Source organism: Vanellus vanellus, assembly GCF_965231255.1.
Source record: "Vanellus vanellus genome assembly, chromosome: 5".
NCBI lineage: Eukaryota > Metazoa > Chordata > Aves > Charadriiformes > Charadriidae > Vanellus > Vanellus vanellus.
Window position 1 is genome coordinate 19201012 of NC_138910.1, and position 14683 is coordinate 19215694.

A 14683-nucleotide genomic window follows, 5' to 3' on the forward strand; every position below is an offset into this window, starting at 1 on the left:
AGGGCAGGTCTTTATTTTTTTTTTTTTTTCATACTAGCCAGAATGGGAATACCAAACCAGGGAATAGCTAGGAAGAAAAATCAGGACCAAAATTGCTTGCATCAGCCATGCCCAGCATAAAACAATTCCATCTTTTTCAGAAGCACCATCCTAGGCCCTGTTTAGCTCTGAAAAGTGACAGTCTCAGGTCAGCATCTCAGGTCAACTACCAAGTTTGTATTCACAGAATCACAGAATGGTCAGGGTTGGAAGGGACTTCTGGAGATCACCTAATCCAACCCCCCTACCAGAGCAGGGTCACCTACAGCAGGTTGCACAGGACAGAGTCCAGGTAGGTTTTGAATGTCTCCAGAGTGGGAGACTCCACAGCGTCTCTGGGCAGCCTGTGCCAGTGCTCTGCCACCCTCAAAGGAAAGAAGTTCCTCCTCATGTTTAGATGGAACTTCCTTTGTTCAAGTCTGTGCCCGTTACCTCTTGTCCTGTCACTGGGCATCCCCCTGGCACCCTCTCTTTAAGTATTTATAAGCATTGATAAGATCCCCCCTCAGTCTTCTTTTCTCCAGACTGAAAGGACCCAAGTCCCTCAGCCTTTCATCATAAGAAAGATGCTCCAGTCCCCTAATCATCTTCATAGCCTTTCACTTAAAAGTTTTCCTGTTTACCCCAAACAACTCTCATTTATCAGTTCTGCCACTCCAGTTACACCTGGCTACAGGCACTACCGGCACTGCCTCCACCTCCCCTGCCTCCTCTGACATGTCCCAGCCATGCCCAGCGACACCCCTTTTCCCCGTGGCAGCTCTGCCTGCGTGTTCCTCTTACACCACTCCATCCTCCCGTGCTCCCAGGTGATCTCTGCGGCTGCCGGGCTCCGCAGTTTTGATCCCCATCAGCCCACATCGGATAGACGACCCTACAGGACAGCTTCCACCGGCCAGTCTCAGGCTAACGGAAACCCCAAATTGCAAACTGCCCGTTTAATGTCCACTAGTCAGAATGTGTTTTTCTAAATGTCGTTCTAAGTGTCATTAGTTGGCTGTTCATAGCTTTAGCCTGTAAATGCCTTTTTCCAAAATGAAAAACTCCTTTATAATGGTGACACCGACAGCATTAATACAGCCTTATGCTTCCCTTTCCACACTTACCCAATACAGTACTGCACACAAAATCTGCCTGCCTTACCTGTATTTTTCCCGTATTTGCGGCTTTTAAGCAAATCCTCACTTTACTAATACATACACCCTAATACCACGTGTTTCACGTAACTTTAACTACCTGCAGCTAGAACAAAAACACACATACACCTATAAATTATACACGCTGCCATTCCAAATGCCTCTCAGCAGTGGGGCCAGAAGGGCATGGGTAACATAGAGGGTGAAAAGAGTTCTTTGCAGCTTCCCAAACGTGCTGTCAGCATCTCTGCAGGGACCGCCAAGAAAGCAGGGAAGAGGCTGTGGCTCACTCTTGCTCTCCTTGAGGGCAGGGACGCTACCGGGGCCGTGCAGGGAACAGGCCTGGATTTTCCTCAGTCGCCTTTTACCAAACTTCTGAGAAAAGGCAGTGTTAGGTCAGGATTTTGGATCGGTAGAGCAAAACTAAATCACACTGGCACTGTAGAAAGGGGAATTACGTGCAAAGAGCAAACATTCAGTAGAACCCTATTTCTGTCCGACTTCTTCATGCAGCTTTTCACTACTTCTGCTCCCAGCTGCCCCATGTCTGAATTTGTTGGCCCGGGCAGCCCATGCCTGGAGATATTTTGCAGCGTATTCCTGTCTCTGCTAGCTAACATGGGTTTACAGAGCTCAGAGTCATAACGTACAGCTGATCCACTGGTTAAAGCATTTCAAGAATTTGTCATGTAACTGACCTGCATTTAACTTAAATGTTCAACTCTGGCAAAGAAGCTAATTTGTTGCTTAAATTTTAAGAGTGGTGCTTTTAAGGTGCTTATAATGACTTCAAGCCTTTGTATATGCCCCATCTATAAGGTAACTGAGGCGCGTAAGTAGTTTGCTAACCTGAGTCAGCATGCTTAAAACATATGTGGCTGCCATCGAGGGAGACTCCCATTGTTAGTACTATTATAGTGAAATCAATTGTAGAATGAGAGAGACATTTTATGCAAAGATGTGCTACAAAAGGGTAGTTAGTGTGTTCCCAAGAAAAGCTATTAATATTAGACTGTAGACTTGTTTACTAAACAAACCCATGACTCATTGTACTCAATACCAGAAATTACACATACTGTGATAAACAAATGTTACACTTTTTAAACAAACCAATAAAGCCATCATTTAATTGCCTAGCAGGACATTTTAGAATAAATATAAACCTCATAAAACTTTCACAACTTTTGTTTCATGGTTTAAACGCACCTGAGAGACTGTTAGTTTTCTCTGTGTTTCTTGATCATATACTAATAGATTTGTAGGCAAAACCATTCCTGATTTGTTTGGCCAGATGTGTGTTCCGCCCTATGCTAACCAGTTCCTTACGCACAACCCCTCTTCACTTGATGAGAATAAAACAGGGTAACAGGGAATAACAAGGTTCCACTAAAAAAAAAAAAAAAAACAACAACAAAGGGAGCAGTGGACATTGATTCTGACAGTGAAGCACTGAGGATGCTGTTTTTATCAGCTCCAGGAAAATTGATGCTTTCAAGCCTAAGTCCTGCAGCCAGTGCATTCCCTCCATGCCTGCATGCCCACCCTGCCCCACCAGCCAGCGCTGGCGTCTTTGGCCGCAGAGCTGCAAGGCAGCACAGCAGGAGTCCAAACCTGCAGTTGTTGGTCTCCAGTGGCCACCACCAAAACACCTTGCCAGGTCCCATTGCCTCTGGGTGCATCCTGCTGATTTAATGGCGTCTGAAAGAGGAAGGTGGAGCAGGGAGAAGTGAGGATAGGGCATAGCCTGTCGTTTACTAAGAGTCTAAGAACAGCAATTTAGGAAGGAAAGACGACCACTAACAACATACCATCAATCTAGTCAGAAGGAAAAATTGGGTGGGTGTAACACTCAGAACGAGGATATCTCCAGCCACGCACACACATTCCCACTCAGAAATCCTGCATCCAATGGAAACATTTACTGTGCTCATTAGAGAATATGCACACAGAGGAACCCAAAGCAATTTTACTTTGCCTCTTTTCTTTAACCAATTTCTTGTCAGGTGGAATAATTTTTGCATTAGATATCTTACTTTGCATTCAGTAAAAACGCATAGACATTTATGGGGTTTGTTTTCTTCAGTGTTTTGGTTTATGGTAAATCATAGAATCATAGAACGGTTTAGGTTGGAAGAGACCTTTGAAGATCATCGGGTTCCAACCCCACTGCCATGGGCAGGGACACCTCCCACTAGACCAGACTGCCCAAGGCCACGTCCAGACTGGCCTTAAACACCTCCAGGGATGGGGCCTCAACAACCTCTCTGGGCAACCTGTTCCAGTGCCTCACCACCCTCACAGTGAAAAACTTCTTCCTAATGTTCAATCTGAACCTGCCCTCTTCCAGTTTAAAGCCATTCCCCCTCGTCCTATCACTACATGCCTTAGTAAAAAGTCCTTCCCCAGCTCTCCTGTAGGCCCCCTTTAGGTACTGGAAGGCCACAATGGTTGGTCTCATATTTGGGGATTTAAGAACAAGGATTTTAGTAAGTCTGGAAGCCAGAGCTCCCACTGGCTTCACACAGTGGTAGTGTTGTCCCAGATGTGGGCTCTTTACCTGTGCAAAGAGCCCATCCACACCCAGAGTCGATGTGTTTGTTTATCTCATTTCTGCCCAGAGGTGGGTGCTAGGTGGTTCGTCCACAAAGCTGGCACAACTTGGCTTATACATTGTAAACTTTGTTTATTTTACAAAAATAGGCTAATTAGCATCCTATACTTATCACTGGTGCCTCATAATTTCCCAATAAGCTCCTATTGGCTACTTGTATTCTTGCTTCGAATTAAAGATACAGTACATTCCTAAATTACTGCACACGCTCGGTGAGAAGGGCTCTTATCTAGGAGGCATATAGCTTAAGATTTGGAGGTGTGGTTTTCACCTTATAATGAGCTAAATTCACCTCAAGGAGACATACTTTTTTATTTTCAACACTTTGTTACACCCAGCAACCTTGCAGTTCTAACGGAACGCCCCAGTTCCCCCGAGTTAGGTTCCTTGTGCCTTTTTGCTGTCTACAGGCTGATACAACACATCTGTTTTCTTTGATTGCCCAAGGTCTTTTCTTCCTTAGCAACATCTTATCTGCTTTACCTTCGTCAGCAGAATCTGTCTTCATAACTTATATATTTTTTATTACATCCACACACATAAGGGTAGGTGCCAGGGAACCACCTGTTAAAATTTCTGCTCTCTTCTCTGGATTTTATGCTGGTAAGACAATCGAAAAAGAGAAAATATTTTTCCTTTGCATACTTCCATGCCCAAATTGAAAATTTGTTAACAAGCACAAGGAATGACGTTAGATTGATAAAACCCAATGATGATCTTTAGTCACTACTCATTTCAGGTAGGAGGAGAATAACATTTGCTGGTGGATTGTTTTCCTGTGAAAGAACCGGACACGTTTGTGAGAACAGCGTCATTTCTCTGCAGGGAAATTCTGTTTGCTAACATGAGCCTGAGTTTATCATCAGATGCAAATGTGCAGTCAAAAAACTTAAATGCTTTAAATGCAATAGAGTAGCTGCTCTGACTATGAGTCACGAAAGGCTCTAACAACTTTCTAACCAGTGGGAACGACTTGCCACGATGCTCTTAGACCAGTCAGACCAGGTGTCTTGGCCTTTGATATGGAGAAAGGCAGGAAAGTTCCCAGCTATTCATCTTTCTCCTCCTTTATCTTTTTGCAATCTCAACATGGAAGAACTCAAAATTAATTAAATCAGTAACTGTATAGAACACCACGTAAACCGAATTAAACATGTTCAGACACTTCTGTCCTTACTTTGGAATAAAGATTAACTAGATTAAAAGCAGTGCAATTCAAAGTGAACATCGTCTACACAGTTTCCATGTGGATTATCCAGCCCACAGTAAATTCCTAGATCTATTTTGGAATGAATTTCCTGAGTGCTGCTAGTGGACCAACCCTAAGGGACAGTCTTTTTGCAAGCTCTTTTGGGATGCTGACTAATCATCCACAGTGAATACTATGTTCAGTGACAAGCATCTCTCTGTGATAAAGCTCTGTATCAGCCAGATTCAGAGAGCACTGGAAGGGGAATCCAAAACCTGTAGCCTACCGGAGGAAGACGTTGAACTTGTTTCTTGCAGCTGTGGTCCCAGACAGCTTGAAGCAGTAGCTGCAAGTACTGTAGGTTGAATACAAGAAGTACAGCCCACTGTATCTGTAAAAATTCAAATTCTCTTGCTTGACCGAGGTTCATTTGATTGACATCTTCTGCGTTGGCTCATGACACATTACCACAGAGGACTTTCTCTCCCTGCAGACACTGTTGGGGGAGGGGGGGGGAGGGGGGGGGAGGATGTCAAATGGTTTTGTAACAATTAATTGATCTTAAGGATTTCTAGGACTCAGCCTGAACTGTTTTTTTCCCTGGTTTGATATATTTTCAGTCTAAATTTCTTCATCACCTTTGAGATTATTGGGGATTTTTGGTTTCTTTGGTTTGGTTTGTTTCCCCCACCCTTGTTTGGATTGGGGATTGGGGTATTTTTTTTGTTCTTTCCTTTTTTTTTTTTTTTTCATATCTGTTCCTTTTCAAATCTACCGTATCCTAAAATAGAAGCAACTGAGAGTTTGTTACATGGTAATTATACTATAATTATAGGTCTGGTTTTTAAGTAAGTCAGCCAAGAGTTTCAGTGAAAGCAAGTTTTAACCTCTCACCTAAGAAGATCAACAGGAGATACAATTTGCCTTTGAACTGAGTTAGTAACTTTGAAACCTGAAGTTGGTTGTACACACTTTTCCAAACACAGGTAACATCCAACTGCTGAACACTAAATAGAAATTTCCTGTTTCTTCACACATAAAGACCTTGGTTTTATTTACACTCCTACCTATTCCAAATCTGGAAACAGTAATGAAAAAACCCACCGTTGAGAAAAGTTAACCTGTGGAAAAAGGCATTTGAAAAAATACATCATGCTTTAAGAACTTCATCTATCTGAATACAGAAATGTCTTGAAATGACTTTAAATTATCCAATTTGATTAAAAATAAATATAAACTGTAGTGTAAATAGCATGAGTTGCAATGAATTTCAGTTTTTGGTTCTCTCTGCTTTTGCGTGACAACTGGTAGAAGAGAGAGACTGAGTCAGCTTCAAGAAACAAAGTTCACATCTACCAAGATCCTTGAAAAGCCAAAGCCTTGTATTTATCTACACCACCTGTCATTATGGTGCTTTTGTTGCTGTCAATATTAGCCGATAGGCATGTCAGTGAAATCACAGAAGAAAAGTTTCTAAGCATGAACCGTTCCTAAAAACAAACAAACAAACAAACGAATGTGTAGACTTTGGGGGATAGAATACATTCTACATTACATGTGATGAGTATACATTGTGCAATTGTATCCGTTTCAGTTTTCACAATCCACTGTGAAATGCAAGAGAACAAGATCTTCTTGTGTGCCTGGAGAATACAACAGAATTAAAACACAGTGCTGTCAAGGGTGCAGAGGAATGTTCCCTTCCTCAGAGCAGGAAACGAGCAGATGTCAAAATACTCAACTTTTCATTAGAGGGAAAAAAAAAAAAAAGAGACATAACTTGCAGATTAAACAGAAAATAAACACTTTGCCACCTACTTCCCAAAAGATATTACTGCTGTTACACTTACACAATGAATGATCTTTATCTTTAAGCAAGTTGTGCAATTTAGGGATTACTGTATAAAAGAATGCCACATGTAATCAATCAGAGTTCCAGAAATGGGTTGCTTAGAGCATTCATCCATTAACTCATTTCCTTGAGAAGCAAAAGGGTCACAAATAGAAGAAAACCCAGACTCGTTAAACCTCATGCGCTGTCTTAAAAAGGGGGGAGAGTTATAAAATTAGCTCTAGGTTATGCCAAAGCTTGAGCAATTTGCTAAGATTAATCAAACCATGGGGAAAAAAATGATAAAGACACATGCTGAAATGGAAAATGAAGAACAATAGAAGTATATGAAAAAATGCATTCAATTTTACAATCTTTATTCAAAGTTAAGTAATTCCTTTTCTACAGAAACAAGTTGTGGCAAACAGATAAAGAAAAAATGATCTTTCTTTACTTTCAGATTGCGTGTAATAAGCTTTGTGGAGCAATATTTCCCTAATGCCCACTGCAAAACAAACTTGGCCTTGTGCATAATGGTAGACAACACATGAAGAGTATTGCACTTGACATCTGAGCCTTGGTTCCCAGACTTATTACCCACTAGCTATATTACAAAATAAAGTTGAATGCAGCCTGAACATATACAATACAGGTTAACGTGAAACTTTTACAAATCAAATGAAAAATTATCCATTTAACATACAGTACTGAAATTACCATTCTACCGGGTGTAAAAGATACACAAACACCATAATTTTGCTAAAGATTATTCTTTTATTTAGTTTAACTCTTCAGTGAATAGAAGCATTATTATTAAAAATGTTTTGGCCGCTCTCAAGGTCCAGCCTCAGGTCAAAACAATATTCATAAAATCAGCAGAAAGACTTTTTCATCCCACTCACCACACAAAACCCCACCTGTAATTCAGTGCAGGAAAAGTAAAAAAAAAAAAAAAAAAAGAAAAAAAATGGACTTTGGTACAAATGCTACAAGATAAAAATAATATAGTTATTAAAAAAAAGATGAACACCACTCTTGTTTCTAGGGTGAGTGTCAAGTAAGATCTTGAAAGTTCTTGAAATCTGGGGGTTTAGTCAAAATTTATGATCTAAATTAATGTTGTTAAAAGAATGGCTCATATGAATGAGCCTAGTTCTTGGATATTGCTCAATAACAGAGAGCTTCCTCACCGAGCCCTTCTTTTTTCTCTCTTCTGATGAATTCTTAGTTATTTGAGTGATTTCCACCCTGACGATTTTGAAGGTGCACAGAACATTTATAGTACAGTCAGTCACAGCAGGGAAATGGAAAAAATATACCGCCTGATTTCTGTACATCTTTGACAATTCAAAGGATTAATTGGACTGTAAACATTGTCTACATACCAAATTGGATCTTTGCTGGTGATCAGAAGATGCAAGTGATGGAAAAAGAGTGAATAGCTTTGTGAAATGAAATCTCCTGTAGGAACAGGGAATGTAGACCACCAAATGTTTCATGTGAAATATGAACACCACTTTGTTAATAACATTTGAATACTGAAATGTATTTCAATATTGAAATGGGTGACCTAGAGAAGAAGGGCTTTCAGCCCTAACATCGAGCAGCAGAATCAGCCTCCTCAGAAACAGAACTTAAAAGGTATTTAATAAACAGTACAGGTTTTTATTACTTTAAAAGTAATACAAATATTTTCATTTCTTTCAGAGAAATTTTGTCATTTGATGACTTCTACATGAAAAACAGAAGAGTAACAGATAAATCACATGGGCTAAATCCAGATCTCCCTAGTCCCTTAGGCTGTCCTGACCCATGTGGAATCTGAGACAGAATCCAGGGGCCAGCTTTGCCTCCTGTGAGTTTATCCACGTGCCAGGAAAATGGGATTTGGTCCCACATGTAACTTGCACTGACATCTGTGGGAGTCTAGCAGTTGGAAGGGCTGCGGATGCAAGCTTTTGTCTGTGCACAGTTTCCACTATGAGATATGCAGGAATACTGAAGAGTACAGATGTGAACCTGTAATTAATCTGTTCAGGTTTAATGACAGCCATAATTTCCTTCACACTGCAATCATTTTGAATTTAGTACAAGGTTATAGCATCACCTTCTTTCCAAAGGCATCTGATACTGTTTATTTCGCTTTGCACAGAAATATATACTATAGGTTCTAATCCATTAATAGACATTATTAACCAGTTTGTTTAAACAAAACAATCTTTGTAAACCAAAACTAATAGTTTCACTGAAACTAGATCCTCATCTGTAGCCATTGACTCCAGTAGGCTTTGGATCAGGCCCTAAAACAGGCATGGGTCAGAGCTAGCTAACAGATCAGTCTCGCATCCAGGAACCGTAGAGGATATAGAGACTGAAGTTGCACAGACTTTGTAAATATTTGTTACAAAATGGACATTGAATTTTTTAGATCAGGTATATTATTTACCATAGGGAATGTTCGTTATTGTTTGTCTGTGGCTGTGTCAACGTACCTTTGGTTTCTAAGTCTTCTTTTGTAAGTACATTTGTATGTACATTTTTACCATCTGTTCCGGAGTACTAAAAAACGCAGAGGAAAAATGATATTAAAAAGTAAAGTAAATTATTGTTAGCTTAAAATAGCCCAACGTTGTAATTTTTTATGCCAGCATATTAGCTGATTTTGTTGGGGCTTTTTTTTTTTTCCTCGTGCTGTGCATGCTAACAGCATTACAATTTAAGAATTTATGGCAAGTCATTAGTAACTAGCTAAAACTGATATTGTAAAATCCTCATTAATGTCATAGAAATGAATAGGAAGTGGAATCCATAGATCTATTTGTTGCTTAGTTTGATTAAAAAAAAAACAACACCAAAACTGGCCCCAAATTACTGAATGCATTATTTCACACATGAATAAATGGTTTGGCTGCTGGGCATTGAAAGAACCTCACAATTTTGGATATATCAACAGAAGAGTACTGTCTTTGTGTGTGATACTGAGTCTTTGTGCGTGAAGTTTTCCTGCATGTAAAGGGCTCCTGCAACAGTTCACGTAATGGTCCAGCGTGTGAGGTTTATTTTGAGTGCCTAAACAGGATGTAAATGGTGAAATGGAGTTCTGGTAACCCTCTGGTGTAAAGTTTCTCTACTGGAGTCTCTCATTTACAAATAGTCCTCTTTTGCTCTGGATCCTCTCTACTAGAATTTAAAGGAAAGAGAAAAAAAAATAAATAAAAGCAGTCTATGCCTGGAGCAGGAAACAACTCTGCAAGTGAGTAAAGGATTGATGTAACTTTCCCTGAGATAACCCCAGGGACTGAGTTCTTAAAGGACATCAAACAGCAACAAAGAAAGGGGAAACAGGACAAGAAAGAAGAGTTAGAGAGGAGATGTTTCTGTATACCTTAGATACACAGAAGATAGGTAATAACACTACTTGTTTCAGACGAAAAATTACTCAGTCACACAGGTGATATGAGGAACCTCTAACCTCAGTAACTTAAGCAACATTCATGAAAAGATTATCTTTTTTGAATTTAAACCAGCCCACCAAATAAACTGGTACAAATACATTCCTAAACACAAATATATGGGACTGTGTGTATGAACAAAGTAGTATACAGCTCACTGTGTATACCTGATTTCACAAAAATAGGCTTACATATGATAATTTTAATCCTCAGTATTGATGACAAAAACATTTGTGATGCTATTTTTTTAAGATGGGGGCTTTACTATTAAAGCTGGGTTTTTAAATATTTCTAGTAACCTTTACCACTAATACGCTATCTATAATTTTCCCAACACAAGATATATTTTCTCTAACAGAATGATTATACCACTGCAACATGCAAACGAATACCACATAATCAGCTGAGAAGAAACAAGTGGTTTTAGATTGTCTGCCAGTAAAAGTAAGTTTGTAGTGTCGGAGCTGCTAATAGAAACCCGCAGCCATGGTCCCTTTTTGCTTTTCTTGGTTCTTGTAAGTTACATTTTTAAAAGTGGTTGTTGAGCCTCTGTACAGTGGATTTGTTTCCTGAAAAAAAAAAAAAAACCAAAAACAAAAACAGAAGAAATGGAGTCATGCAGAGTTTAACTCATCTTGCCATTGCTTCAGCTGCAAGCAGCTGTAGCTGCATGCCACTGCCTTGAACACTTGAACACACCTCTTCAAGCAAAGGCATCACTTCGATCCATGATGCCTGACCCAGTGTTACAATGCAGGTTGTACATGCACCAGCTAGTACCGCTCTGCTTCCCAGTGTGCAGGAGAAGATGATTTGTGCTCTACTTTGTGAGAAACTCGGGCCAGACCTCTGCTTGGCCCAGCAATTCATTCCCAACAGCGAGTGATGCAGGCTGTCTGTGGAAAAGCTGACACACATCTCACAAACTTCCTGGGTCAGGGGGATGTCCTCCTCCTATGGGTTTGTCTATAGACACTTTGAGTCCATGCAAACAGTAATCATGTAGAATATCTTTGGAAATAAATCCTATGCCTTAACTAAGTGTTGTGTAATTACGTTTTCTGGTTTCTTTGGAGCCTGCTATCTCACTGTACTTGTATGAGACAAGTCGGTGAACAAATGTCTCATCTTCAGTTTCTCCAGTCATAATTTTAAAGTCCCATATCACACTGTCCTCCCACCATTTCTTTTCCCCAGTGAGGACTTTTGGTCTGTTCTTTGTGCAGAAGTAATTTTGTACCTTTGATCGTTTTAGAGTAGCCCTCAGGAGCACGCTTATATTCCAGGCCACTGAAATTGAGACTGGTCTCTATGAGACAGCACAAACCAGTAGGGTCAGAAACATGCTTCCCTTTGCATCTGCCTCCAAATTAGAGTAATGCACATCATCAAACAATACTTTATCAAATACTTCCAATATAATCTGTGTATTAGATGTTGTGGTTGGATCATTCTAAAAACACAGATAGTGTCTCAGTGGTGAGATGTGACTTGTCATGGTCCTCTTGCTTGAGCCCCACAGACTACCATGCCTTGGGAGAAGGACAGGTCCCACCTGCACTATTTATCCTGGCCTCTCCTCATACCTTTCCTATCATTTCCTCTTGCAACAGAAAAGAAAATTAAAGTGCTTCTATCAAGCATATCCTTCCCTCTTACTATATGTAGCTCTCCCAAACGATTAAGAAAACATTCTCAAGTGGCCTTGCCTGTAAGTAACTGATTTTTGCCATCTCAAAAGCTGAAAAGCCATCAGCGTCCATCCTTGCAGAAATGTTGCAATCACAGGGCTTTGTACAAGAATGGAGCCGGGTGAAGGGCAGCCTGTCCTTCTGACACCCACCAGAAACGCTTACTCAACATGCTTTTTTCCAAAGAGCCTCAGAAGTCTTAAAATTTTTGCAGAAGAGCAAAAAAGTCAAAGGCAGAAAGGAAAGAAGAAAAGGGAACATGTGGTATAAGCTTGCATTAGACATGTGCAAGCTATAGATAGAAGGTAAGACCTGAATTCCTCTGTCCTTTTACCTACATTTTAGACAGCTTACATTCATTGCTCCTCTGTGTAAGTGGACTCTCATCGTGACAGCTACCATCAATAATCTCTCTTTCCTAAAACGGGCTCTGTTTCTGGGAAGAGGGGTACACCCCTGATGATTACATTGGCAGCAAACAACTTTGCTGAGATTAATCCAAGGCGAGGTACTGATTAAAAAACAACTAATAAAAAATGTTATCTAAATGATTTTACATGTGGAAGAAATGAAACCAGGAGATTGAACTCTAGCTACTTGTCATCCCTAAAAAATTGTAATCTTACTTCGTAGAATACTAACTGTAGTACAAATCTACCAGTAAAACCTACCCTTTTAAAACAACGAAACCAAGACACAAATAGAATTTTAAAGGCAGCTGTGCATCATGCAACCAAATTAAAGAGCCTCATATAAAATTAATGCATTTAACATACCGTTTGCCATTTCACTTTTGATTTTTCTGCTTCAAACTTGGCCACCTCTTTTCGGTCTTGAACTGACACCAGTAATTTCCATATACAAAGTAAAACAATGCCAATGAGAAGGATAGCAAGGGTGACACCCACCATTATCATTGGAATATTTGGAAGCTGTGGACAATCTGTGGAAACAAGATTTTTTGGGAGAAAAAAAAAACAATTATGACTATGGATATCCAATCAGTAAATTTTAGGCAATTAACAATAGCCAAGAAGCATGCCGGGCTTCTCATATGCTGGGAGCTGTGCGTGCCTTTTCCTTCAAGTCCATATTATTTCCCTCCTGCTAACCTACCGTCATGGTTTAACCCCAGCCAGCAACTAGAACCACGCAGCCGCTTGCTCACCCCCTGAGCTGGGATGGGGGAGAGAACTGGTAGAGTAAAAGTGAGAAAAAACTCATGGGTGAGATAAAGACAGTTTAATAGGTAGAGCAAAAGCCGCGTGCACAAGCAAAGCAAAGCAAAATTCACTGCTTCCCATCAGCAGGCAGGTCTTCAGCCATCCCCAGGAAAGCAGGGCTCCGTCACACAGAACGGTTACTTGGGGAGACAAACACCATCACTCTGAATGTCCCCCCCCCTCTTCCATCTTCTTCTCACAGCTTTGTATACTGAGCATGATGTCATATGGCATGGAATATCCCATTGGTCAGTTGGGGTCAGCTGTCCTGGCTGTGTCCCCTCCCAACTTCCTTTGTACGCCCAGCCTACTTGCTGGTGGGGCGGTGTGAGGAGCAGAAAAGGCCTTGAGAGCTTAGAAATATAGAATTTTCTAGGTTGGAAGTGACCTTTAAGATCATCAAGTCGAACCATCAACCTAACACTGCCAAAACTGCAGATCGTCCTGGAAACTCTGTTAAGGCACATGGAAAAGAAGGAGGTGATTAGGAGCAGCCAACAGGGCTTCACCAAGGGCAAATCATGCCTGAAAAATTTGGTGGTCTTCTACAAGGGGGTTACAGCGGTACTGGACAAGGGAAGAACAACTGATGTCATCTACCTAGACTTGTGCAAAGCATTTGACACTGTCCCACACGATATCCTGATCTCTAAATTGGAAAGACATGGATTCGACAGATGGACCACTCGGTGGATAAAGAACTGGCTGGACGGTCGCACTCTTGTTGTCAACAGCTCGATGTCCAAGTGGAGAGCAGTGACGAATGGCATTCCTCAGGGGGCAGTACTGGAACCTGTCCTGTTCAACATCTTTGTTGGCGACATGGACAGTGGGGTTGAGTGCACCATCAGCAAGTTTGCCAATGATACCAAGCTGAGTGGTGAGGTAGACATGCTGGAGGGAAGGGATGCCATCCAGAGGGACCTGGACAGGCTGCAGAGGTGGGCCTATGCCAACCTCATGCAGTTCAACAAGGCCGAGTGCAAAGTCCTACATGTGGGTTGGGGCAATCCCAAGCACAAATACAGGCTTGGTGGAGAATGGATCAAGAGCAGCTCTGAGGAGAAGGACCTGGGTGTGCTGATTGATGAGAAGCTCAACATGAGCTGGCAATGTGTGATCGCAGCCCAGAATGCCAGGCGTATCCTGGGCTGCATCAGAAGAAGTGTGGCCAGCAGGTCAAGGGAGGTGATTCTGCCCCTCTACTCTGTTCTGGTAAGACCCCACCTGGAGTACTCTGTCCAGCTCTGGAGCCCCCAACACAGGAAAGACATGGACCTGTTGGAGCGGGTCCAGAGGAGGGCGATGATGATGATCAGAGGGCTGGAGCACCTCTCCTATGAGGACAGGCTGAGAGAGGTGGGGTTGTTCAGCCTGGAGAAGAGAAGGCTCTGGGGAGACCTTATAGCGGCCTTCAAGTACTTAAAGGGGGCCTACAGGAGTGCTGGGGAAGGACTTTTTACTAGGGCGTGTAGTAATAGGACGAGGGGAAATGGCTTCAAACTGGAAGA

General features: G+C 41.3%; 1 protein-coding gene across 1 annotated transcript in view; it reads right to left on the reverse strand.

The window, feature by feature from the left end:
• Positions 1-10725: 10725 nt before the first annotated feature.
• Positions 10726-14683, reverse strand: part of ITGB6 (integrin subunit beta 6) — a gene marked incomplete at both ends in the record, with an annotated part of 39007 nt that continues 35049 nt past the window's right edge. Inside the window, 2 exons of the mRNA XM_082484452.1 lie at positions 10726-10827; positions 12726-12892. Of these exons, the coding sequence (XP_082340578.1) occupies positions 10726-10827; positions 12726-12892 (269 nt within the window). The remainder of the gene's footprint in view (positions 10828-12725; positions 12893-14683) is intronic.